Source organism: Pleurodeles waltl, chromosome 1_2, assembly GCF_031143425.1.
Source record: "Pleurodeles waltl isolate 20211129_DDA chromosome 1_2, aPleWal1.hap1.20221129, whole genome shotgun sequence".
In the NCBI taxonomy this organism is placed as follows: Eukaryota; Metazoa; Chordata; class Amphibia; order Caudata; family Salamandridae; genus Pleurodeles; species Pleurodeles waltl.
The window spans coordinates 166,658,013-166,684,215 of record NC_090437.1 but is presented as its reverse complement, the minus strand read 5'-3'; the positions used below and the strand labels follow the sequence as shown (position 1 = coordinate 166,684,215).

The following is a 26,203-nucleotide window of genomic DNA, read 5'->3' as shown; positions in this document are numbered from 1 at the left end:
ATCTGAGAGGAGCCACAAATTTCCTTCCACCCAGCGTTCCCCCAAGTCTCCCGATAAAAATGATACCTCACTTGCGTGGGTAGGCCTAGCGCCCGCGACAGGAAACGCCCCAAAGCGCAACGTGGACACATCCAAAAGTTTGGAAGAAAACAGAGGTGTTTTTTGCGAAGTGCCTACCTGTAGATTTTGGCCTTTAGCTCAGCCGGCACCTAGGGAAACCTACCAAACCTGTGCATTTCTGAAAACTAGAGACCTAGGGGAATCTAAGGAGGGGTAACTTGCGGGGCTCGGACCAGGTTCTGTTACCCAGAATCCTTTGCAAACCTCAAAATTTGGCTAAAAAAACACATGTTCCTCACATTTCTGTGGCAGAAAGTTCTGGAATCTGAGAGGAGCCTCGAATTTCCTTCCACCCAGCGTTCCCCCAAGTCTCCCGATAAAAATGATACCTCACTTGCGTGGGTAGGCCTAGCGCCCGCGACAGGAAACACCCCAAAGCGCAACGTGGACACGTCCAAAATTTTGGAAGAAAACAGAGGTGTTTTTTGCGAAGTGCCTACCTGTAGATTTTGGCCTCTAGCTCAGCCGGCACCTAGGGAAACCTACCGAACCTGTGCATTTCTGAAAACTAGAGACCTAGGGGAATCCAAGATGGGGTGACTTGCGGGGCTCGGACCAGGTTCTGTTACCCAGAATCCTTTGCAAACCTCAAAATTTGGCTAAAAAAACACATGTTCCTCACATTTCTGTGGCAGAAAGTTCTGGAATCTGAGAGGAGCCACAAATTTCCTTCCACCCAGCGTTCCCCCAAGTCTTCCGATAAAAATGATACCTCACTTGCGTGGGTAGGCCTAGCGCCCGCGACAGGAAACAGCCCAAAGCGCAACGTGGACACGTCCAAAATTTTGGAGGAAAACAGAGGTGTTTTTTGCGAAGTGCCTACCTGTAGATTTTGGCCTCTAGCTCAGCCGGCACCTAGGGAAACCTACCAAACCTGTGCATTTCTGAAAACTAGAGACCTAGGGGAATCCAAGATGGGGTGACTTGCGGGGCTCGAACCAGGTTCTGTTACCCAGAATCCTTTGCAAAGCTCAAAATTTGGCTAAAAAAACACATGTTCCTCACATTTCTGTGGCAGAAAGTTCTGGAATCTGAGAGGAGCCACAAATTTCCTTCCACCCAGGGTTCCCCCAAGTCTCCCGATAAAAATGATACCTCACTTGCGTGGGTAGGCCTAGCGCCCGCGACAGGAAACGCCCCAAAGCACAACGTGGACACATCCAAAATTTTGGAAGAAAACAGAGGTGTGTTTTTGGAAGTGCCTACCTGTAGATTTTGGCCTCTAGCTCAGCCGGCACCTAGGGAAACCTACCAAACCTGTGCATTTCTGAAAACTAGAGACCTAGGGGAATCCAAGGAGGGGTGACTTGCGGGGCTCAGACCAGGTTCTGTTACCCAGAATCCTTTGCAAACCTCAAAATTTGGCTAAAAAAACACATGTTCCTCACATTTCTGTGGCAGAAAGTTCTGGAATCTGAGAGGAGCCACAAATTTCCTTCCACCCAGCGTTCCCCCAAGTCTCCCGATAAAAATGATACCTCACTTGCGTGGGTAGGCCTAGCGCCGGCGACAGGAAACACCCCAAAGCGCAACGTGGACACGTCCCAAATTTTGGAAGAAAACAGAGGTGTTTTTTGCGAAGTGCCTACCTGTAGATTTTGGCCTCTAGCTCAGCCGGCACCTAGGGAAACCTACCAAACCTGTGCATTTCTGAAAACTAGAGACCTAGGGGAATCCAAGATGGGGTGACTTGCGGGGCTCGGACCAGGTTCTGTTACCCAGAATCCTTTGCAAACCTCAAAATTTGGGTAAATAAACACATGTTCCTCAGGCAGAAAGTTCTGGAATCTGAGAGGAGCCACAAATTTCCTTCCACCCAGCGTTCCCCCAAGTCTCCCGATAAAAATGATACCTCACTTGCGTGGGTAGGCCTAGCGCCGGCGACAGGAAACACCCCAAAGCGCAACGTGGACACGTCCAAAATTTTGGAGGAAAACAGAGGTGTTTTTTGCGAAGTGCCTACCTGTAGATTTTGGCCTCTAGCTCAGCCGGCACCTAGGGAAACCTACCAAACCTGTGCATTTCTGAAAACTAGAGACCTAGGGGAATCCAAGATGGGGTGACTTGCGGGGCTCGGACCAGGTTCTGTTACCCAGAATCCTTTGCAAACCTCAAAATTTGGCTAAAAAAACACATGTTCCTCACATTTCTGTGGGAGAAAGTTCTGGAATCTGAGAGGAGCCACAAATTTCCTTCCACCCAGCGTTCCCCCAAGTCTCCCGATAAAAATGATACCTCACTTGCGTGGGTAGGCCTAGCGCCCGCGACAGGAAACGCCCCAAAGCGCAACGTGGACACATCCAAAAGTTTGGAAGAAAACAGAGGTGTTTTTTGCGAAGTGCCTACCTGTAGATTTTGGCCTCTAGCTCAGCCGGCACCTAGGGAAACCTACCAAACCTGTGCATTTCTGAAAACTAGAGACCTAGGGGAATCCAAGGAGGGGTGACTTGCGGGGCTCGGACCAGGTTCTGTTACCCAGAATCCTTTGCAAATCTCAAAATTTGGCTAAAAAAACACATGTTCCTCACATTTCTGTGGCAGAAAGTTCTGGAATCTGAGAGGAGCCACAAATTTCCTTCCACCCAGCGTTCCCCCAAGTCTCCCGATAAAAATGATACCTCACTTGCGTGGGTAGGCCTAGCGCCCGCGACAGGAAACGCCCCAAAGCGCAACGTGGACACATCCAAAATTTTGGAAGAAAACAGAGGTGTGTTTTTGCGAAGTGCCTACCTGTAGATTTTGGCCTCTAGCTCAGCCGGCACCTAGGGAAACCTACCAAACCTGTGCATTTCTGAAAACTAGAGACCTAGGGGAATCCAAGGAGGGGTGACTTGCGGGGCTCGGACCAGGTTCTGTTACCCAGAATCCTTTGCAAATCTCAAAATTTGGCTAAAAAAACACATGTTCCTCACATTTCTGTGGCAGAAAGTTCTGGAATCTGAGAGGAGCCACAAATTTCCTTCCACCCAGCGTTCCCCCAAGTCTCCCGATAAAAATGATACCTCACTTGCGTGGGTAGGCCTAGCGCCCGCGACAGGAAACGCCCCAAAGCGCAACGTGGACACATCCAAAAGTTTGGAAGAAAACAGAGGTGTTTTTTGCGAAGTGCCTACCTGTAGATTTTGGCCTCTAGCTCAGCCGGCACCTAGGGAAACCTACCAAACCTGTGCATTTCTGAAAACTAGAGACCTAGGGGAATCTAAGGAGGGGTAACTTGCGGGGCTCGGACCAGGTTCTGTTACCCAGAATCCTTTGCAAACCTCAAAATTTGGCTAAAAAAACACATGTTCCTCACATTTCTGTGGCAGAAAGTTCTGGAATCTGAGAGGAGCCTCGAATTTCCTTCCACCCAGCGTTCCCCCAAGTCTCCCGATAAAAATGATACCTCACTTGCGTGGGTAGGCCTAGCGCCCGCGACAGGAAACACCCCAAAGCGCAACGTGGACACGTCCAAAATTTTGGAAGAAAACAGAGGTGTTTTTTGCGAAGTGCCTACCTGTAGATTTTGGCCTCTAGCTCAGCCGGCACCTAGGGAAACCTACCGAACCTGTGCATTTCTGAAAACTAGAGACCTAGGGGAATCCAAGATGGGGTGACTTGCGGGGCTCGGACCAGGTTCTGTTACCCAGAATCCTTTGCAAACCTCAAAATTTGGCTAAAAAAACACATGTTCCTCACATTTCTGTGGCAGAAAGTTCTGGAATCTGAGAGGAGCCACAAATTTCCTTCCACCCAGCGTTCCCCCAAGTCTCCCGATAAAAATGATACCTCACTTGCGTGGGTAGGCCTAGCGCCCGCGACAGGAAACAGCCCAAAGCGCAACGTGGACACGTCCAAAATTTTGGAGGAAAACAGAGGTGTTTTTTGCGAAGTGCCTACCTGTAGATTTTGGCCTCTAGCTCAGCCGGCACCTAGGGAAACCTACCAAACCTGTGCATTTCTGAAAACTAGAGACCTAGGGGAATCCAAGATGGGGTGACTTGCGGGGCTCGAACCAGGTTCTGTTACCCAGAATCCTTTGCAAAGCTCAAAATTTGGCTAAAAAAACACATGTTCCTCACATTTCTGTGGCAGAAAGTTCTGGAATCTGAGAGGAGCCACAAATTTCCTTCCACCCAGGGTTCCCCCAAGTCTCCCGATAAAAATGATACCTCACTTGCGTGGGTAGGCCTAGCGCCCGCGACAGGAAACGCCCCAAAGCGCAACGTGGACACATCCAAAATTTTGGAAGAAAACAGAGGTGTGTTTTTGGAAGTGCCTACCTGTAGATTTTGGCCTCTAGCTCAGCCGGCACCTAGGGAAACCTACCAAACCTGTGCATTTCTGAAAACTAGAGACCTAGGGGAATCCAAGGAGGGGTGACTTGCGGGGCTCAGACCAGGTTCTGTTACCCAGAATCCTTTGCAAACCTCAAAATTTGGCTAAAAAAACACATGTTCCTCACATTTCTGTGGCAGAAAGTTCTGGAATCTGAGAGGAGCCACAAATTTCCTTCCACCCAGCGTTCCCCCAAGTCTCCCGATAAAAATGATACCTCACTTGCGTGGGTAGGCCTAGCGCCGGCGACAGGAAACACCCCAAAGCGCAACGTGGACACGTCCCAAATTTTGGAAGAAAACAGAGGTGTTTTTTGCGAAGTGCCTACCTGTAGATTTTGGCCTCTAGCTCAGCCGGCACCTAGGGAAACCTACCAAACCTGTGCATTTCTGAAAACTAGAGACCTAGGGGAATCTAAGGAGGGGTAACTTGCGGGGCTCGGACCAGGTTCTGTTACCCAGAATCCTTTGCAAACCTCAAAATTTGGCTAAAAAAACACATGTTCCTCACATTTCTGTGGCAGAAAGTTCTGGAATCTGAGAGGAGCCTCGAATTTCCTTCCACCCAGCGTTCCCCCAAGTCTCCCGATAAAAATGATACCTCACTTGCGTGGGTAGGCCTAGCGCCCGCGACAGGAAACACCCCAAAGCGCAACGTGGACACGTCCAAAATTTTGGAAGAAAACAGAGGTGTTTTTTGCGAAGTGCCTACCTGTAGATTTTGGCCTCTAGCTCAGCCGGCACCTAGGGAAACCTACCGAACCTGTGCATTTCTGAAAACTAGAGACCTAGGGGAATCCAAGATGGGGTGACTTGCGGGGCTCGGACCAGGTTCTGTTACCCAGAATCCTTTGCAAACCTCAAAATTTGGCTAAAAAAACACATGTTCCTCACATTTCTGTGGCAGAAAGTTCTGGAATCTGAGAGGAGCCACAAATTTCCTTCCACCCAGCGTTCCCCCAAGTCTCCCGATAAAAATGATACCTCACTTGCGTGGGTAGGCCTAGCGCCCGCGACAGGAAACAGCCCAAAGCGCAACGTGGACACGTCCAAAATTTTGGAGGAAAACAGAGGTGTTTTTTGCGAAGTGCCTACCTGTAGATTTTGGCCTCTAGCTCAGCCGGCACCTAGGGAAACCTACCAAACCTGTGCATTTCTGAAAACTAGAGACCTAGGGGAATCCAAGATGGGGTGACTTGCGGGGCTCGAACCAGGTTCTGTTACCCAGAATCCTTTGCAAACCTCAAAATTTGGCTAAAAAAACACATGTTCCTCACATTTCTGTGGCAGAAAGTTCTGGAATCTGAGAGGAGCCACAAATTTCCTTCCACCCAGGGTTCCCCCAAGTCTCCCGATAAAAATGATACCTCACTTGCGTGGGTAGGCCTAGCGCCCGCGACAGGAAACGCCCCAAAGCGCAACGAGGAAACATCCAAAATTTTGGAAGAAAACAGAGGTGTGTTTTTGGAAGTGCCTACCTGTAGATTTTGGCCTCTAGCTCAGCCGGCACCTAGGGAAACCTACCGAACCTGTGCATTTCTGAAAACTAGAGACCTAGGGGAATCCAAGGAGGGGTGACTTGCGGGGCTCAGACCAGGTTCTGTTACCCAGAATCCTTTGCAAACCTCAAAATTTGGCTAAAAAAACACATGTTCCTCACATTTCTGTGGCAGAAAGTTCTGGAATCTGAGAGGAGCCACAAATTTCCTTCCACCCAGCGTTCCCCCAAGTCTCCCGATAAAAATGATACCTCACTTGCGTGGGTAGGCCTAGCGCCGGCGACAGGAAACACCCCAAAGCGCAACGTGGACACGTCCCAAATTTTGGAAGAAAACAGAGGTGTTTTTTGCGAAGTGCCTACCTGTAGATTTTGGCCTCTAGCTCAGCCGGCACCTAGGGAAACCTACCAAACCTGTGCATTTCTGAAAACTAGAGACCTAGGGGAATCCAAGATGGGGTGACTTGCGGGGCTCGGACCAGGTTCTGTTACCCAGAATCCTTTGCAAACCTCAAAATTTGGGTAAATAAACACATGTTCCTCACATTTCTGTGGCAGAAAGTTCTGGAATCTGAGAGGAGCCACAAATTTCCTTCCACCCAGCGTTCCCCCAAGTCTCCCGATAAAAATGATACCTCACTTGCGTGGGTAGGCCTAGCGCCGGCGACAGGAAACACCCCAAAGCGCAACGTGGACACGTCCAAAATTTTGGAGGAAAACAGAGGTGTTTTTTGCGAAGTGCCTACCTGTAGATTTTGGCCTCTAGCTCAGCCGGCACCTAGGGAAACCTACCAAACCTGTGCATTTCTGAAAACTAGGGACCTAGGGGAATCCAAGATGGGGTGACTTGCGGGGCTCGGACCAGGTTCTGTTACCCAGAATCCTTTGCAAACCTCAAAATTTGGCTAAAAAAACACATGTTCCTCACATTTCTGTGGCAGAAAGTTCTGGAATCGGAGAGGAGCCACAAATTTCCTTCCACCCAGCGTTCCCCCAAGTCTCCCGATAAAAATGATACCTCACTTGTGTGGGTAGGCCTAGCGCCGGCGACAGGAAACACCCCAAAGCGCAACGTGGACACATCCAAAATTTTGGAAGAAAACAGAGGTGTTTTTTGCGAAGTGCCTACCTCTAGATTTTGGCCTCTAGCTCAGCCGGCACCTAGGGAAACCTACCAAACCTGTGCATTTCTGAAAACTAGAGACCTAGGGGAATCCAAGGAGGGGTGACTTGCGGGGCTTGGACCAGGTTCTGTTACCCAGAATCCTTTGCAAACCTCAAAATTTGGCTAAAAAAACACATGTTCCTCTCATTTCTGTGGCAGAAAGTTCTGGAATCTGAGAGGAGCCACAAATTTCCTTCCACCCAGCGTTCCCCCAAGTCTCTCGATAAAAATGATACCTCACTTGCGTGGGTAGGCCTAGCGCCCGCAACAGGAAACACCCCAAAACGCAACGTGGACACATCCCATTTTTTGAAAGAAAACAGTGCCTACCTGTGGATTTTGGCCTGTAGCTCAGCCGGCACCTAGGGAAACCTACCAAACCTGTGCATTTCTGAAAACTAGAGACCTAGGGGAATCCAAGGAGGGGTGACTTGCGGGGCTCGGACCAGGTTCTGTTACCCAGAATCCTTTGCAAACCTCAAAATGTGGCTAAAAAAACACATGTTCCTCACATTTCAGTGGCAGAAAGTTCTGGAATCTGAGAGGAGCCACAAATTTCCTTCCACCCAGCGTTCCCCTAAGTCTCTCAATAAAAATGGTACCTCACTTCTGTGGGTAGGCCTAGCGCCCACGAAAGGAAATGGCCCAAAACACAACGTGGACAGAACATATTTTTTCACAGAAAACAGAGGTGTTTTTTGCAAAGTGCCTACCTGTGGAGTTTGGCCTCTAGCTCAGCCGGCCCCGGGAGGGGGGGGCAGAAATGCCCTAACATAAATTTGCCCCCCCCGGGAGCGACCCTTGCCTACGGGGTCGCTCCCCCTGCGTGACATTGGCGCCAAAAAACAAATCCCAGGTGCCTAGTGGTTTCTGCCCCCAGTGGGGCAGAAATGGCCTAAATACAATTTGCCCCCCAGGGGAGCGACCCTTGCCTCCCCATCTCCCCATTGCTCCCCATCTCAAAAAAAAAAAAAAAAAACACAACAAAAAAATTTGCCCTGGTGCCTAGAGGGTTCTGCCCCCCTGGGGGCAGTTCGGCCTAATAATAGGCTGATCTGCCCCCCGGGGGGGCAGAAATGGGCTAAAATAAATTTCCCCCCCCCCCCCCCCCGGGAGCGACCTTTGCCTACGGGGTCGCTCCCCCTGCGTGACATTGGCACCAAAAAACAAATCCCAGGTGCCTAGTGGTTTCTGCCCCCTTGGGGGCAGATTGACCTAAAATCGGCCAATCTGCCCCCAAGGGGGGCAGAAATGGCCTAAATACAATTTGCCCCCCAGGGGAGCGACCCTTGCCTGATGGGTCGCTCCCCATCTCGAAAAAAACAAACAAACAAAAAAAAAACACAGCAAAAAAATTTGCCCTGGTGCCCTGAGGGTTCTGCCCCCCCCTGGGGGCAGTTCGGCCTAATAATAGGCCGATCTGCCCCCAGGGGGGGTAGAAATGGCTTAAAATAAATTTGCCCCCCCCCCCCAGCCCCCAACCCCCCCGGGAGCGACCCTTGCCTACGGGGTCACTCCCCCTGCGTGACATTGGCGCCAAAAAACAAATCCCCGGGGCCTAGTGGTTTCTGCCCCCTTGGGGGCAGATTGACCTAAAATTGGCCAATCTGCCCCCAGGGGGGCAGAAATGGTCTAAATACAATTTGCCCCCAGGGGAGCGACCCTTGCCTGATGGGTCGCTCCCCATCTCTAAAAAAAGAAACAAAAAAAAAAAAAAAACACAAAAAAAAAAATTGCCCTGGCGCCTAGAGGGTTCTGCCCCCCCCCCCCGGGGGCAGTTCGGCCTAATAATAGGCCGATCTGCCCCCCGGGGGGGCCGAAATGGCCTAAAATAAATTTGCCCCCCCCCCCCAGCCCGCACCCCCCCCCCTCCCGGGAGCGACCCTTGCCTACGGGGTCGCTCCCCCTGCGTGACATTGGCGCCAAAAAACAAATCCCCGGTGCCTAGTGGTTTCTGCCCCCTTGGGGGCAGATTGACCTAAAATTGGCCAATCTGCCCGCAGGGGGGCAGAAATGGTCTAAATACAATTTGCCCCCCAGGGGAGCGACCCTTGCCTGATGGGTCGCTCCCCATCTCGAAAAAAACAAACAAACAAAATAAAAAACACAATAAAAACATTTGCCCTGGTGCCCTGAGGGTTCTGCCCCCCCCCCTGGGGGCAGTTCGGCCTAATAATAGGCCGATCTGCCCCCAGGGGGGGCAGAAATGGCCTAAAATAAATTTGCCCCCACCAGACCCCACCCCCCCCCGGAGCGACCCTTGCCTACGGGGTCGCTCCCCCTGCGTGACATTGGCGCCAAAAAACAAATCCCCGGTGCCTAGTGGTTTCTGCCCCCTTGGGGGCAGATTGACCTAAAATTGGCCAATCTGCCCCCAGGGGGGCAGAAATGGTCTAAACACAATTTGCCCCCCAGGGGAGCGACCCTTGCCTGATGGGTCGCTCCCCATCTCGAAAAAAACAACAACAAAAAAAAAAAACACAACAAAAAAAATTGCCCTGGTGCCCTGAGGGTTCTGCCCCCCCCTGGGGGCAGTTCGGCCTAATAATAGGCCGAAGGCCTAAAATAAATTTGCCCCCCCCCACAGCCCCCAACCCCCCCCCCCGGGAGTGACCCTTGCCTACGGGGTCGCTCCCCCTGTGTGACATTGGCGCCAAAAAACAAATCCCCGGTGCCTAGTGGTTTCTGCCCCCTTGGGGGCAGATTGACCTAAAATTGGCCAATCTGCCCCCAGGGGGGCAGAAATGGTCTAAATACAATTTGCCCCCCAGGGGAGCGACCCTTGCCTGATGGGTCGCTCCCCATCTCTAAAAAAACAAACAAACAAAATAAAAAACACAACAAAAAAATTTGCCCTGGTGCCCTGAGGGTTCTGCCCCCCCCTTGGGGCAGTTCGGCCTAATAATAGGCCGATCTGCCCCCCGGGGGGGCCGAAATGGCCTAAAATAAATTTGCCCCCCCCAGCCCCACCCCCCGGGAGCGACCCTTGCCTACAGGGTCGCTCTCCCTGCGTGACATTGGCGCCAAAAAACAAATCCCAGGTGCCTAGTGGTTTCTGCCCCCTTGGGGGCAGATTGACCTAAAATCAGCCAATCTGCCCCCAAGGGGGGCAGAAATGGCCTAAATACAATTTGCCCCCCAGGGGAGCGACCCTTGCCTGATGGGTCGCTCCCCATCTCGAAAAAAACAAACAAAAAAAAAAAAAAAAACACAACAAAAAAATTTGCCCTGGTGCCCTGAGGGTTCTGCCCCCCCCTGGGGGCCGAAATGGCCTAAAATAAATTTCCACCCCCCAGCCCCCCCCCCCGGGTCGCTCCCCCTGCATGACATTGGCGCCACAAAACAAATCCCCGGTGCCTGGTGGTTTCTGCCCCCTTGGGGGCAGATTGACCTAAAATCGGCCAATCTGCCCCCAGGGGGGCAGAAATGGTCTAAATACAATTTGCCCCCCAGGGGAGCGACCCTTGCCTGACGGGTCGCTGCCCATCTCTAAAAAAAAAAAAGAAACAACAACAAAAAAAAAACACAAAAAAAAAATTTGCCCTGGCGCCTAGAGGTTTCTGCCCCCCCTGTGGGCAGGTCAGACTAATAATAGGCCGATCTGCCCCCAGGGGGGGCAGAAATGGCCTAAAATAAATTGCCCCCCCCCCCCCCAGGGAGCGACCCTTGCCTAAGGGGTCGCTCCCTTTGCGTGAAATTCACGCAAAGAAAAAACTCCCTGGTGTCTAGTGGTTTCTACCCCCCTTGGGGGCAGATTGGCCTCATCAAAATGGCCAAAATATAATTTTCCCCCAAGGGGAGCGACCCTTGCCTAAGGGGTCGCTCCCCACCAAAAAAAAAAAGAAATGAAACATAAAAAAAAAAAAATGGTCCCTGGTGCCTAGAGGTTTCTGCCCCCCCTGGGGGCATAAAAGGCCTTCTCAAAAAAATGCCCCCCCCTGGGAGCGACCCTTGCCCACGGGGTCGCTCCCTTTTGTCAGTTTCAATAAAAAAAAAAATCCCTGGTGTCTAATGGGGTTTCAAAAGCCGGATTGCAAGCAATCCGGCTTTTGAAACCCTCGGAGGGACTTCAAAGGGAAGGAAATACTTTTCCTTCCCTTTGAAGCCCCTGCGGGCCTCCCAAGTGATTGAAAAAGAAATGCTTTTGCATTTCTTTTTCAATCGCGCTGGAAGCAGAGCTTCCAGCGTGACTAGGGAGGCCCCTGTGACAAATCAGCGTGCGCTCGCGCACTGACGTCACAGGGAGGGGTGGGGGGGGTCGGGGGTGGAAGGGGAAGGTCTTCCCCTTCCATCCCGACTTGGGGGGGGGGGGGGGAGGGGGGTGCACGGGGGCGCGCTAGCGCGCCCCTAAGTTCCCCTGTGCCATGGACGAGATGATCTCGTCCAAGGCACAGGGGAACTGTAGCCTTGGACGAGATGATCTCGTCCAAGGCACAGAACCGGTTAAAACAGACCATATCGATCTCTTTTTCGGATACTAGTAATAAAAGCTTTCATGGAGGGACTAAAAACAGTAATTCCCACATGCACACCACCTGTACCATCATGAAACCTAAACATAGTGTTAACACAACTAATTTCCTGACCTTTTGAACCCATGCATTCATGCACATTGCAATTTGTATCATGGAAAGTGACTTTTTTTTGTTGCAATTACATCGCTAAGGAAAGTTAGCGAACTGCATGCACTAACTATAGAGGTGCCTTACTTCCAGGTTTTCTAAGGCAAAAGTTTGACTATGCACAAACCCAAGGTGTTTGCCAAAAGTAATCTCACCTTTATACTTGGATCAAGACTCTCAATCTGCCAGTTTTCTTCACAAAACCAGAGACTGTGGCAGAAAGGGCACTACATACACTCAATGCTAAAAGGGCCCTCGTACTATGTGGGAAGAACCAAACCTTTTTAAAACACAACAACTATTTGTAGCTTTTTCAAACCCAAGGAAAGGTAGGGCCATCTCAAAAGCAGGCATTGTGAGATGGATTGTTAAATGCATCTAAATTTGCTACATAAAAGCAAAAATAGTCCTGCCCACAGCTCCAAGGGCTCACTCTACAAGGAAAAAGAGAGCATCAATGGCCTTCTTAGGGGCTATCCCTCTAACAGACATTTGCAGAGCAGCTACCTGGACAAACCCACACTTGTTCACCAAACACTACTGTGTGGATGTACACACCAGACAACAATCTCTGGTGGGACTAACAGGTCTATGCACATTATTTCAAGCAAATACACCATCTAATGCCTATAGCCACCGCAAGAGGAGTACTACTTCACAGTCTATGCAGCTAACATATGCTGTGAATGGAGTATGTTACTTACCCTTTGAGCATCTATTTGTAGCGTGTAGTGCTGCAGATTCACATGCACACTCCAGACTCCCTGCCAGTTGTGAGATGGTGTCAGATAAACTCAAAATTAAAACATGTTTAACAGCAAACACAAGCCTAGCAGACTATACCTTCGCTCTCCACATGGTAGGAAAACATAATCTAACAAAGGAGCTGTTGAACATGCGCATTACCGCGAGGAGATGGAGACATGATGTAGACAGTAAAAGATTTCCTCAAGACAAACAGCGTGCAAAATCTGGGCCCAGCACTAGAAGGCAGGAGTGTGCGTAGCCTCTGAATCCGCAACGCTAGACACTATGAATAGAAGCTCACAGGGTAACATTCTCCTTTTTATGTTAATTATTAATGTAAACTAATTTTATATATTTATTTTAAATGTGAAAAAAGTTTAAACAAATGCTACAGAATTATTAAAGGAACTTTGAATTATATATTTAATGAATGTAAGAATATTAAATTAAATTTAAATTATTTGTTACATTTTTATAGATAGAGATATAATTGATTTAAATTTAACAAAGTTACATTTATTTTAAAATCAGAAAGGATTATTAGAATATTTTATAATACAATTTTTATTTATATTGTTTAAACTATAACTTATATGTATGTAAATTAGAAAACTAATAATTTATTTCAACATTATTTCATAGAGGGTTTTATTTTTAGTCCCTGTCTCCATTGCAGTATCAGTGGATGGCTGTGTGTAGAGCTGGACCTACTCCAGGTCTGGGCTGAAACACATTTAGTTCTGTTTTGGGTCCTTTTTGGTTGACATTACTATTGAAGTGTTCTTTGTAAGCAGCAGTGATCTTACTCTTCTGTAGGGAGGTGCCTCCCCCTGCACCCTTCTCTAGTCCTTCCTTAACCCCTCCCTTTTCCTGCTAAACCCCTCACATTTAGTAGAAAGTATTCCCCATTTACCAGCTGCCCTATCCTGCCATCCCTCCGACATATCCCCCCGCAGTTGGGGCAGAGATCTTTGCACATAAGACAGGTGAGGCGTAGACTTCTGCACATAGGTTTGTCAATAGCATTTTGTAGTGTATGAGTAGTACTACAAAATGCAGTTTGTGAATAGGCCCCTATAAGGTTATATTCTACACATTCTTGAAGCTAAATGTTTATGTCCTTCTTAATGTTCCTGTTTTATTTTCTGTATTTTGGGTATTTAGATAGTACAGACCAGTGCTTAATTTGTGCTTAATTTATGCTTGTTGTTTCTGGTGAGGAGCACCGGCACTTATTTTTGAGGGCTGCAACTTATTTTTTTACCTCAAGCATTTACTGAGAGCAACAGACACATGTGGGAAAGACGGAGGAAGAGAAAAAAAGAAAAAGTGTCACAAAAGGAGAAAGCAGAAAGCTGCAAGAGTGAGCTGAAGTGGCAGGGAGTGGCTTTAAGTGGATTGAAGAGGCCAGAGGTGTCTTCAAGATGACGCTTCCTCAGTATTCCGTGTTCGCTCATTTAATTGCAGTAGCCACGTGTTTAAGAGAAGGGCTTTGGGCACCGGCACCTTTTTATTTACAAATTAAGCACGGGTACAGACCAGCCCCAAGGGGGAACTCAGAGCTTTACGCAGCATAACAGTAAATAAGATCAGACTTGCAGAGATAGCCCCCTGAAGGAAGTTTACAATGGCAGAAGAACAGAGGATAAAATGGCTGTCGGATGAGAAAGAGATATACTTATGATGTAGTGTGGGAGGGAGACAGAATAAAAAGTATACGGGAAAGAAAGTTTAGCAAAAATAAATAAATACATGATGGTGGGGCTTTTTTGTAAAAATATGCAAAAATACAATCTTTATGGAAGCGCAACCGCTTTTGAGTTATTTGGAAGAGACCAGACAAAGCAGAAAAGTATAAAGCATTAGAGAAATAATCATATGCCAAAGCATTAGAAGACTGGGCAGGAATAGGATTACTGGGCTAGGGTGAACATAGAAAAAGAGATATTTTGATTTCAAAGTTTAAAAGCAAGGGCCCCTCTTCAGGTGGGGCGGGGTGTAACAATTGTTGCAAAGTGGAGGCGAAAGAGACGGACTGCTTGTTTTCTGTTAGGATCTTGTGGTTTGTGTTAAATGTCATGTGAACGGAAACAGCCGGGGAGAGTCCTTCGGCCAGGTGTGTGTTTGTGAGTCTGCAAGGCTCTTTCAGTGATGCACGCGGGTTAAAGTTGGATGAAGGCTAGGATGGATGGCCAGTGGAGATTCGGAAAGGTCCGGGTAAAGTGATGACATTTTCACTCCCCAATAATAAGACAAGCTTCTTCGCATAAGGCAGCCTTGAGAATGTGGAAAATGATGTCGGGAAGACCACCTACAAGAGTGTTTCTTCTGTCAACACGAGAGTGGTCGAGGACTTCTATGCGAGTTTTGAACACTGCAGCGCGAATGAGGGATTTAATCTTGCAATGAAAGCTGATTTGCAACCAAGCTGTTTTCACTTTTTTGTAAACAGAATCCCTGGCCGAGTGAAGAGGGTCAGTGTGGAAGTCAAGAAATTGAGCATTTCAGGAAAAGAAGGGATTGAAGCCATCAAGATGCAGTGAAGTTAAATAGGATTACATCTATTCTTGCATTTTTCCACAGCTGGTTAGGACACTTTCACTTTTCCCAAAAGCCACAGCTGGAAATAACGTGGCAGGTGTCGACAGTGACTTCTTTTAATAGTAATTTTGCGGCTCAGGACCATAGGTCTGCAACTATTACACTGATCACCATAACATGAAATAAATAACATGCACATGAAATGCCAAATCGTAGGGAGTATACCCATTTGTCAGTCGAAATTCGAAACATAAAAATACTAACAATAAAATGTTGTGCACATTAAAAGAAATAACCAGCCCTTTGTTCTATCTATAAAAAATAGTTCTCAAGGTCCTAGAACAGAAATTAGTTTTAAACTATTTTAAGTTGAAATGGAGGAAACTAAATTATGACCTCTTTACAGTAATACAAAGCAGCATGGTTTAACCCAGTAAAATGATGTGTTCCGCTGGAAGCTCTCTTAACAATAGTTTGTAGCTTATCCAAGCAATGTGGGGTGTTTTTATTCATGTTCTCTGCCATTCTAGCAGCTGAGGTTTGCGCTGTCTTAATGTCAACCCAGTCTTTCTCTTTTTTTTTGCAGATATCCCTATAAGGCTGAGTTATGGGCTATCATAGTGACTCCAATTATGTGTGCAGTAGTGGTCGAAGGTTTTCATTGCATTGCAAAAGGACTGCACTACTTGGCACACCTGTGCAGTCAAGCAGTCTTAACTTTGATTAGTGGATGGGAGGGTCACAGCAGTAGCCTACCATTTTTACTTTTATTGAGATTGCAGAAGTATAACTGTGAGTGATGAGGTATGGCCAAGTTGATGTCGTTGGTTGATTTTCCATATTAGCACCAACCAGAATTGTCCTGTGCTCGTGATCCATAGGGATCACATTTAGGCTGTGGTTGGGTGTTTAGTGCTCTTTTATGTGTCTGCTGAGATGTTTCGGAAGAAATTAGTCAGACTATTGTGTGGAACCGTGAACTAACCTACGAAAATTCACATTGCAGGGGTTGTAATAATGTGTTAAACAAAGGTATGAAGAGTGCTCGCTGATCCATGCAAGGGCTTCTGCCACAATGAAGTATGTAACTGGGATGTCATCTTTGCACGTGTGTTCCGTGTATCATGCTAGGGTTAGTCATATACGTTTGATTGCTGCAAGGCTGTCCAGGGAGAAAGTTGTGGTCGAGCGTGTCTTGGAGATGGGGAATTAGTTTTGCCATACGGCTACTTAATTGCAGATGAAATCCTAACAGAAATGGCTTGTGTAAGTGACTACTGTGTCCACTTTCTTCAGTAGAATACAAAAAATTTCAGCAGCAGGGTGGACGCGAAAATGTTTTTTCTTCGGTGGTCATTGCTTCATTATAGTATCCTTTTTTCAGCAGTGTTTGAAAGGTTAGATAAGTGAATAAATGAAGCAGGAGAATGACTGCATAATTTGTGTTAAAGATCTAGCCCTTATTTAAATACACTATGTTGGCAGACTCATTACAAGTCACGGGGAATCCCTACTTGAGCACAATCAAATGTCTGCCCCCGAATTTGGATTCCAAAATGTTTGCTGCACCTGTTTATGTGGTTCGCAGTCTGCTACTAATATAGCATCGCGATGCCGGTCAGTCGTACCTTCACATGCCCTAGTTTAGGATCTCTGGTTGTTTTCGTAGACATTACCACACTTGTGAGTGTTTCTATACCTCATTTTTACCAGATAAAAATCACAGGACTTGTGCAGCGGAATAAAAACGGAATGATTTGTTAATATCACACATTGTAAATTCTGCACTAAACAGCATCTGTATTTATTAGGTGAGTTATTACTGCACCAAAAAGACTGTGATCTTTCAAGTGTTAAAAGTATAGCCATAAATTAGTATAGGAATTAATTGTTTGTGTCTTTTGCGTAGGTGTCGACATGCCTGTAATCCCCACCGAATCACAACAATTAAAGAGCTGGGACAGAAGGCATCGAAACAATGAACGTGGCGGCAATGTCAGTCCCAAGTTAAATGCTGGCATCCATTCTGTGGAAAAGGAGTATGAATGCACTGAATATGACAGTTTCAGCCACGGGCTAGACCTTGCTGTGCATGGGAGGGCCTGCACAGGATCAAGGCCATTTATCCTAACTGAAACTGACAAGAGTTTTAGTGAACCCACAGGCTTCGGTTTACATCATACAATGCACACTGGATTAAAACTATGCAAATGTGGTCAATGTGGACAGTTTTTTAGTCAGTCCGAAAACGATAATCCACAACAGCAGTATATTAACGAAGAGTTAGTAAATACATGCAATGAATGTAAGAAGAAGAGCATGCAGCCTAAAACTCATAATGCACACGTGGGTGGGAGACCCCATGTGTGCAGTGACTGCGGAAAGAGTTTTAGGCAGTCGCAGACCCTGACCAACCATAAACGCCTGCATACTGGCGAGAAACCCTATAATTGCAGTGAATGTGGGAAGAGTTTCAGACAGCTACAAACCCTGACAACACATCAGCGAATACACACTGGGGAGAAGCCTTACACATGCAGTCAGTGTGGCAAACGTTTTAGTGATGTTGCAAATCTTATTCGGCACCAGCGAATACACACTGGAGAGAGACCCTTTCAGTGTGTTGAATGTGGCAAAAGATTCAATCGACGAGGACATCTTATTAGACACAAAAGAACACACATTGGAAAGAGGAGAAGAGTGAATACTTCATTGTCATCTTTGAACTGAAGACATGTCTTAGGTGTAACTGATTGTAAAAACGCTTTGCCATGTCTAAGCAAGCAAAAATAGGTGAACGCAAAATTAGGTGGAAAGATGCTCGCCATAAGAGAGGCTATTGGGTTAGGAAACGGAGGTTTTAATGGTGGCAAGCCTTCTGGATGTGATGGGCACCCGGCAGTGCCAGAGAAGGCTCCAAAATCGCACACTTTAAAGCTCTGGAAAAAAACTGTGAACAACTGAAGGCTGAAAAAATGGGGCTCTGAGACTTGCAATCAAGCCAGTGACAGTACCTTGAAGCAACTAGAGAAGAAAATACAAAATCATTCAGTTCTAAAAGTCTGACGAATTGGGAGCTGGGGACAACCAAAAATGAAAAATAATTCTGAAGTTATCAAAATGCCCTGACAAGCAAACAGCACATGTATAAACATTTAAACCGAATTAGAAAAGCTCTTTCTCCTTCCCCAGAGAGACTCAAAAGGAAAAAGAAAAAACATAATGTTTCAGTCTCAAATGTATACTTATTGCCACCTCAGAATAGGTCACAGAACAATAAACAGGTTATAAGATGAAAAACCTGTGTATCCGGTTTTAGCAAACAACGAGCTTTAAACCAAACTGGCCATGAGGTTTCAACACCCTTTTAAAAAAGGTTAAAGCTGCAGGTCTTGTGAATAGATTGTTTTCTGCTTTTGAAATGTTTCCAAACATCATAAATATAACTGTGATTGATGTGGTGGGCTGCACTACACTTCGGTCCCACTGAAGCAATAAAAGGAAGTGGAAAAACATAAGAAACAGTAAAGTGAACGGATCATGGGAAATGTATGGCATTGTACTCCTTAACCAGACACACAAATAACCTCAGATATAAATCCTGAAAGACAGGCCACAGTACTTCTTCAGCCAGTAGCCTCAGACGTAGGATTTCTTTAACCAGTAATCTATGACATAGAAGACCAAGGGGGTTATTTAGAGTTTGGCAGATGCAAGACATCAGACAAAATAGCTTGTGTGTCCTTACTGCCTTATTTAGAGTAAACACATTAGAATAAACTCAAATCCACCTATGTATGGTAGATGCCATGCAGCCGCCAAAACTCAAAATACCCGTCTCCCTTTCTGCATGATTGATCCTTGGAAGCACCATTCAGTTCCTATGAAAAGTAGTTCAGAAAGAGAGTTCTTCATTGGTAGTAATGTGACAAAATTTATATTTTTTTAAACTGCTGGGGCAGAGCCATTTGTTACCTTGATGTTTTTTTTACGTGGCCTACCTTCTCCGCTATTAGCCTGAACACTGACACTTCCTTGTAAAACTGTAGCGTTTGCTGTCACAGAAGGGGTCTGTTTTGTTGTGTCGCGTAACAGGCACTTCAGTTCTGAACCCAGATGTTTACTCAGACGCTGGCTTTTTGTGGCATCTTCACCTCAACAGACCTTGAATTTGTCAGTTTCTCGAGACCTTTATAGCATGTTATTGCCATGAACTTGTCCAACAGCAGTAGGAGAGCAGGGCAGCTGTGTTGTTCTGTGCCTTTGCTCCATGATGAAATACAGACTCACTGATGATCACAGCTGTGGTCCACGCTGTCATCCAACCACCTGCTCCAACGTCTGCAGTTTGTATATGAGAGAATGGTGATACTGTACGTTTTGTATAAACTTCCATTCAGTCATTTTGACAGTTGATAATCTCCAGGTTCTTCTATTTGTTGAGCTCTGCATCCCAAACCTGCTTTCCACAACCAAGGAGATTAGTGTAGTTCATTTTATTTATAGTGTGCAAAAAATGCTAGCACCCAAGACAGCTTCCAGACACCTAGTATCAAACAGCAGTCAATTTATGCTATAGAATTAAACATATTAAAAATAATGCAACATACAAATACATCCAGGCTATGCAGCGTACAACTTGCTAAGCTTTTAACAATTCTAGATGCTATTTTCCTCTTTTGCTGGCGAGTACTTCATAATGCACGTCCTACCTTATATATAACTACTTTATTGTCCTAATTAATTTTGTGCCTTTGTTCTACTTTTCTTGCCATTTCCTTTCTCTATTCTTTTAATTATATTTCTTCTGCAATTTCTTCTATACTGTTTCACTAGAGTTTTAAGCTTTATAAAAACATATTTGGTAGGAGAGCTTTAGAATCATCATCCACTGAATAAACACATTTAGAAAAAATATACATTGCTGCAAATTCCACAGCACAGGAACAGACCATGTGAGGGGTCCTTAAAGACATTGCTTGCTCTCTTACTGTCCCTAAGCGGCCTTTGAAAGGCTTTCCTGTATGTTATCCACTTGGTACCTCACTGGTCACTCCTTACAGCAAACACATTGCCCTGTCCAAAAGCAAAAAGGAAGAAGCATTTTTGTTAAGTGGAAAATCTGTACTGAAAGAAAAGCACTGTTAAAAATATAACAAGGACTTAATCATGCACACATCCAAAAGGAAATAATCCAAGTGTTTTATCCTATTTAGACCCAAACTTGAATCTGAGATTCACATAACATAGTTGCAGTTAATAGTTCTCAGCATAACTAGCTATTTATTACTTGCCCATTGCAAGCACAAGAGTGCAACTAATCCCCCCAAAAAACAAAACTGCAATTTCACCATGGTACTCTTAACATCCTTCAAATGCCACATATCAAAAACATTGACCCATAATAAATTGTATGTAACCCAGCTACATCCTCATTTGATATAGTCCCAACTATGGTACCTATAGAAACAACTGCAGCAGTTTATTGATTTTATTTTCGTTTTTTCGACTGCTATGTTCTCAGCAGACCACTACCATTGGAAGGTCTGGGATTTGTTTCCTTATTTTTCCTAAAAACTAATTGCCATTTCTAAATTGTTTCTTATACATCGTACACATATCTTTGAATCACCAGTGTGCACTCATCATGTCAGGCCTAGCACCAATCTTTATTTCACCCCAATGTGCAAATCAGTCGGCTGGTATCTTACTGTAACAGAGAGCAATTCTAAGTACTTTGAATATGCTCCTTTTACATCTTCCACAGATATCTCTTTTTAAGATGCCAGAACAGAAATGTTTAAAAAACCCTTCTGGTTTCACTGTACCGAGAAACATCACATCTACATAAATATATAATTGCCATGTTTCTGGTTGCAGCAAGAATTCTACATATTAGTTACGTGTAGCAACAATCTACTATCCAGTGAAAGGTTATATTCAAGATGTGTGGCTGTAGATAGACATGCCTTGCATACTCCTTCCATCTAGTGTTGGGTCCGGATATGTGTAAGTTGTTTTTCTTCAAAGAAGCCCTTCAAGTCAGAAGGTAGGGCGACTCCTCTTGGTAATAATGCACATGGGCATTGGACGAGATCTTCCATTTCATCTTAATGGGCATGGTCATAACGTGCCAGAAGGCCCTGGTAGTTGGTGATGCGCCAATGATTAGCAGCTTGTGTCACAACTCTTTTCCACGCTTCATCTATACACTGCAGTGGTCTCAGTCACAGGGTCAGTTACAGGATCTAGTGTTAATAGATCGCCAAATTCATCACTATCTGCAATGGTGCAATACCAGCAACCTATAAATAGGGCGGCCTCACGGGATGGGGTGCACATTTGAAGGATCTCAAATTACAGGGTCTCCGGGATGCCAAGCACTGGGGTCTCCACATCAGATACCTAGAGCTTCAAGCTATTCACCTAGCGTTGAAAGTATTCCTACCTCACCTCATTCACAAGGTTGTCCTTGTCCAGATGGACAATATTACAGCCATGTACTATCTATAAAAGCAGGGAAGGACTCGGTCTCCACAATTATATCATCTATCACAGACCGTTTGGAGATGGGCTGTACATCACAACAAGTCCTCCTCCCATACTTCCACAGAGGGAGGGTTCCCTCAAATAGACCTCTTCACAACCACAAAAAAACACAAAATGCCCAAACTTGGAATCCAGGTTCCCACACCCACTTTCCTAGGGCAACGCACTATGGATGAGTTGGTCAGGGATATTTTTGTATGGTTTTTTTCCTCCTTTTACTCTCCTTCCATTTCAGACAAACATCCCTCACAATGATACTAATGGCTTCCACTTGGGCCAGTCAGCCCTAGTTCACAACCTTATTGGACCTCTCTATAGTTCCCCATGAGAAGCTTCCCACCAGGCCGAACCTTCTCACTCAGAACAATGGAGAGGTCAGACACCCAGATCCCAAAGCTCTCAATTTGGGGATCTGGCGCCTGAGGTCAAGGAGTTTGGATGCCTCAGTCTACCACCTGATGAGTGTATGACCATTATTAAAGAAGCCCGTAGACCTACCACCCAAGCGTGCTACGTATCAAAATGGAAAAGGTTTGTCTTTTATTGTCATTCAAAACATATTGATCCTTTCAAAGCCAGTGTACCAGCCATTGTTTGCTACTTACTTCATTACAAAAATCAGGCCTGGCATTCACATCCATAAGATTATATCTCACTGCAATGGTTGCCTATTAACAGAATGTACAATACACCTCTTTAGTCAAAGTACCAGTCATTAAAGTCTTCATGGAGGGGATCAAATGAGTTATTCAACCGCAGGTTCCACCTGCGCCCTTACAGAACGTTAACATTGTTCTTACACAACTTATGGGCCTTCCATTTGAGCCTCTGCATAAATGCTCTGTTTAGTACCTCTCTTCGAAGGTGGCATTTTTAATTGAATTTACCTCATTTAGATATGTTAGTGAGCTTCAAGCTTTAACCTTGGAACAACTTTTCTTTCAATTCCATAGAGGCAGAGTGGTTCCCTGCACCAACCCCAAATCCCTCCCTAGGGTTGTCTCTCATTTTCACCTCAGCCAGTTAATTGAATTGCTGTTTTGTTCCCCACAACCACATTCAGTTGCTGAGGGGGTTTTTCACACATTAGGTGTTGAAAAGGCCTTTATAGTCTACACCACATCTTCACTAACCATTCTTAGGTGGCTGTTCTAGCACGCGAACAAGCCAATGTAGGTCAGATGGTACTACATACCCTTTTTTTAGACAACTGCAACACCCAGAGGTTAGTCACTGCTTCTGAGGAGAATTGCTTTGCAGTCTCTGCAAACATGTATCTACAGCCACACATGCCTCAAACGGGATATGTTACCCTATAAGCATCTGTTCATGGCATGTACTGCCTTAGATTCCCATGCGCCCACCTTCGTCCCCGGGCACCTATGGCCATTGCAGTTTTTCACTTTATATTCACATGGGCATTTCATTACTTACACTTACTCTACACTCATTCTTACATGCCTGCGGGAAACAATGTAACAATGGAGTTGTTGCCCATACACATTATCACCAAGAAGAGGAGTCACCTTACCTTGTGACTCGAAAGACTTCTTTGAAGAAAAACAACTTGCACACATCCGGACCCCACACCACATGGCAAGAGGATGCAAAGCATATGAATCTACAGCATTACATGCCACAAAGAGATATTTACACAGTAAGTAATGTATTCCTTGGGTATACTAGCCAGATTACTTTTAAATACCTTTCTACATCTGAATAAGCTCTTGTCATCAAAGTCGTCTGTCTAAAGACCTCAGTGTTCTCTCCAGTACCTTCAGGGCACTGAAGCCCATGGTGTCTGGAACCGCCGTAGTTAACATCATCAGGTTTACTCATTAAACTCTAATATTGACCCAATGGGTAACATGTTTAATGTATAATTCCACTCGTGGCACAGATAATTAATGTAAAAAATGTTAAAATCCCTTGTTCACTTTGAACATTATTGTCTATTAAGATGGAAATTGGCACAGTATGCTTGCAGCATCTGGCCTCTACTACACATGTTGGGAAAGCGAGCTATAGATTTCAACAAAAACTCAGGAGAGATGTCTTCCAACCTCAATGCTCAGCTAAATCAGTCAGTCTCTCATGCTATAAAATGAACCGTAGTTTAGACACATTGAGGATTACTGCACAACACACCAAAATGTTAAATTATAATGCAAACATTTTGTAGGCTAAAGTAGCCGAACTCAGTCTGCCTAGAGACTATTACTAAGAAATGAGAAACTGACTGATGCATGATTTAATCTTAAGCGTGGTTAATTCCTCCATTGCTTTTTGTAACCGTGCCATTGTAGGATAGAAGACACCATACTAATCTGTTAACATAATATTTGCAAATCAGTTTTGACCCAGCCCACAGAGGACACTACAGTTCACAAATCTGGGTCATGTCCCTATTGAGTGAGCACAAAGGGAACCCTGTACAGAGATGTCCTTAAGGCCTTATCATTGAGGTGCAAATAGACTCTGAAAGCTGTAGCGAGGTTCTGTCCGTACACATTTCACTTTGCCATTAAAGACTGAGATTATTGGCAAGCCAATCACTCTTGGACCCACCCCACAAGAAACCTCCAGCCAGAATAATAAGGCACTGCATCCCCATAAACAGTCTGATGTGGCCCTCTTTATTCGTTTAGCAGTCCAACAACAATTGTCAACATAAACACCTCCTTAAAATATATTGTGTTGTGAAATGCCATCAATAAGCAAATTACCTTCTTATTTAATTTAATGAAGCCCTATTCCTCTGCCCCTCATGGACAAAAAAACAAGAAGACTATAGCTACCAAACTATGATGCTTCATAAATTAACATCTCCGATGTTATCAGGAATCACTTCATGTAAGTGCATCATAGGATGCAATCTCACTTTTAGCAGTATTCTCTTTCACGCCTCACTCCTAATCTATCAACAGGAACTGATAGAGGATAGTCATATATATGTTTCGTGGAGTTAGGTTATAGTATCATTCCACTGGCCTGGCAGCAGCCATCCAGACTCTCCCTTTCTGCATTTAGGCACTCAGTAACTGTGACATCCATCTGTTGTAGATCATAAAAAGAATGTATTTTAGAAGAAGCCCTATCCAGTGTTTCCTTTTTCTGATTCTGAGAACTCCGCCAAAGTCATTGTTTAACTTGTCAGACAGCTACCTGTCTGGGTTTTTTAGTCAGAAGCTGATTCTACTAGAGGGGTTTGTGTTTCTTAAACCTCTCATGTTTCCCTACCAAAGAGAGTTATTGACAACAGGCCGCTTGACTATGGATCAATTTTCCATTTCTGTTTTCTGTCTTGACCTCATGATGTCTTTGGTGGCAAACCACTGACAGGTCTCGGTCTGCAACAATGATGGTTTTGGCAGCATGGAGGGAGGCTGACTGGGGCAACTCTGCTGTGGATGGGCACTGATTTCCCTTAGATTGTGTCCCTTAGAGGGTTCAAAGGGTGGGTCTTGTTAGGAATCTCCAAGTTAAAGGCAGTAGTTGCCCTTAACGAAAATCTATTACAGAAGTACAAGAGGAGTTTGGACTTCTCCCTTCCAAAAAGCTTTTTAAGATATCTCCTGCCCTGCCATGCTCGAGGACCTTGCCTGTCCACAGTATAGCCCCTCCTGGAATGCAACCATCTAGAGGCTAAATTAACCCTCTCCCAGCTTTCAAATAAAATGATTGGCAGATTCTACAAGGCCCTGGTCTTAAAAATCAAGGATACGTGTTGTGTTCTGGGAACCTCATGGGAAAAAGAGGCAGGCTTTTTCAAACGTACAGAGTAGAGACAACACTCATGGCCTGAGGGTAAATAGCTAAGTCTGAACTATACGATACGGCTAATACAATTTTATTATTTTCTGCATCTTCCTCACCAGATACAAGCCACAGCAATTTTGGAGGTTTTCCCGCCCTCACTGCCTGAGATGCTAAGCCGAGGAGGGAGACTTCCTGTACACTTTGTGGGGATGAAGAATCATCCAAACATTCTGGGGGAAAGTAGAGAAGACTATGGGAATTAGTTAGTGGAGTCACTAGGGGGTGCTGGTTTCGCCTAGTGTCCCACCTGTAACTGTACTGCCTGCTCTCTTGTGTCCTACCACCGGACAACAGCTGCAGTGAACAAAAATGGACACTGACCTCTCAGCCTGGGAACAGCAGTGTTCTTCCTCTTTGCATTTCACATTGAAAAAGGGGGGCTGACCAGGAAAGAGATGAGATGTGAGATATGCAGATGGAGGGTTTCCGAAAGATATCAGGAAAAAAAATTGTGTCTAACTGAGGACCTGCAGTAGAAAATGGTGCGAAGAGGAGAATCATTTTTACATGTTTCCCCTTGTGCGCCCCCCTCTACAAATCACTTCTACAAAGGTCACTGAAAGTGGCAGGGAGTACAATACTGCCAACACCTCAGATACACTACTAAACAACTTTAACAAACTGAACAAAAACATAAACACGTTTGTCAAAATTGGTCCAGCTCTAGCAAAACAAGACACAGCAATACTGTGCCTGACTCAGGCAGAGCAGGAACAAAACTAGACTGCCACGGGATGTGAGAGAAGCATGTCCATGAGGTCAGGTATGCCTGCCAAAACATGAGGGAGCATGGATTGACTACAAAGAGAATTGGAATAGGCCAATC

At 45.6% G+C, this 26,203-nt stretch overlaps 1 protein-coding gene across 4 annotated transcripts in view; it reads left to right on the top strand.

Annotated features, from left to right (window-relative positions):
• The window catches only part of LOC138298780 (zinc finger protein 211-like), a 199,726-nt gene extending 180,254 nt beyond the window's left edge, over positions 1–19,472 (top strand). For all 4 annotated transcript variants that reach the window (XM_069236904.1, XM_069236903.1, XM_069236902.1 and 1 more), the window contains one exon: positions 16,919–19,472. In XM_069236904.1, coding sequence (XP_069093005.1) covers positions 16,919–17,739 — 821 coding nt within the window. In that variant the 3' untranslated portion in view covers positions 17,740–19,472. The remainder of the gene's footprint in view (positions 1–16,918) is intronic.
• The last annotated feature ends 6,731 nt before the right edge of the window (positions 19,473–26,203 follow it).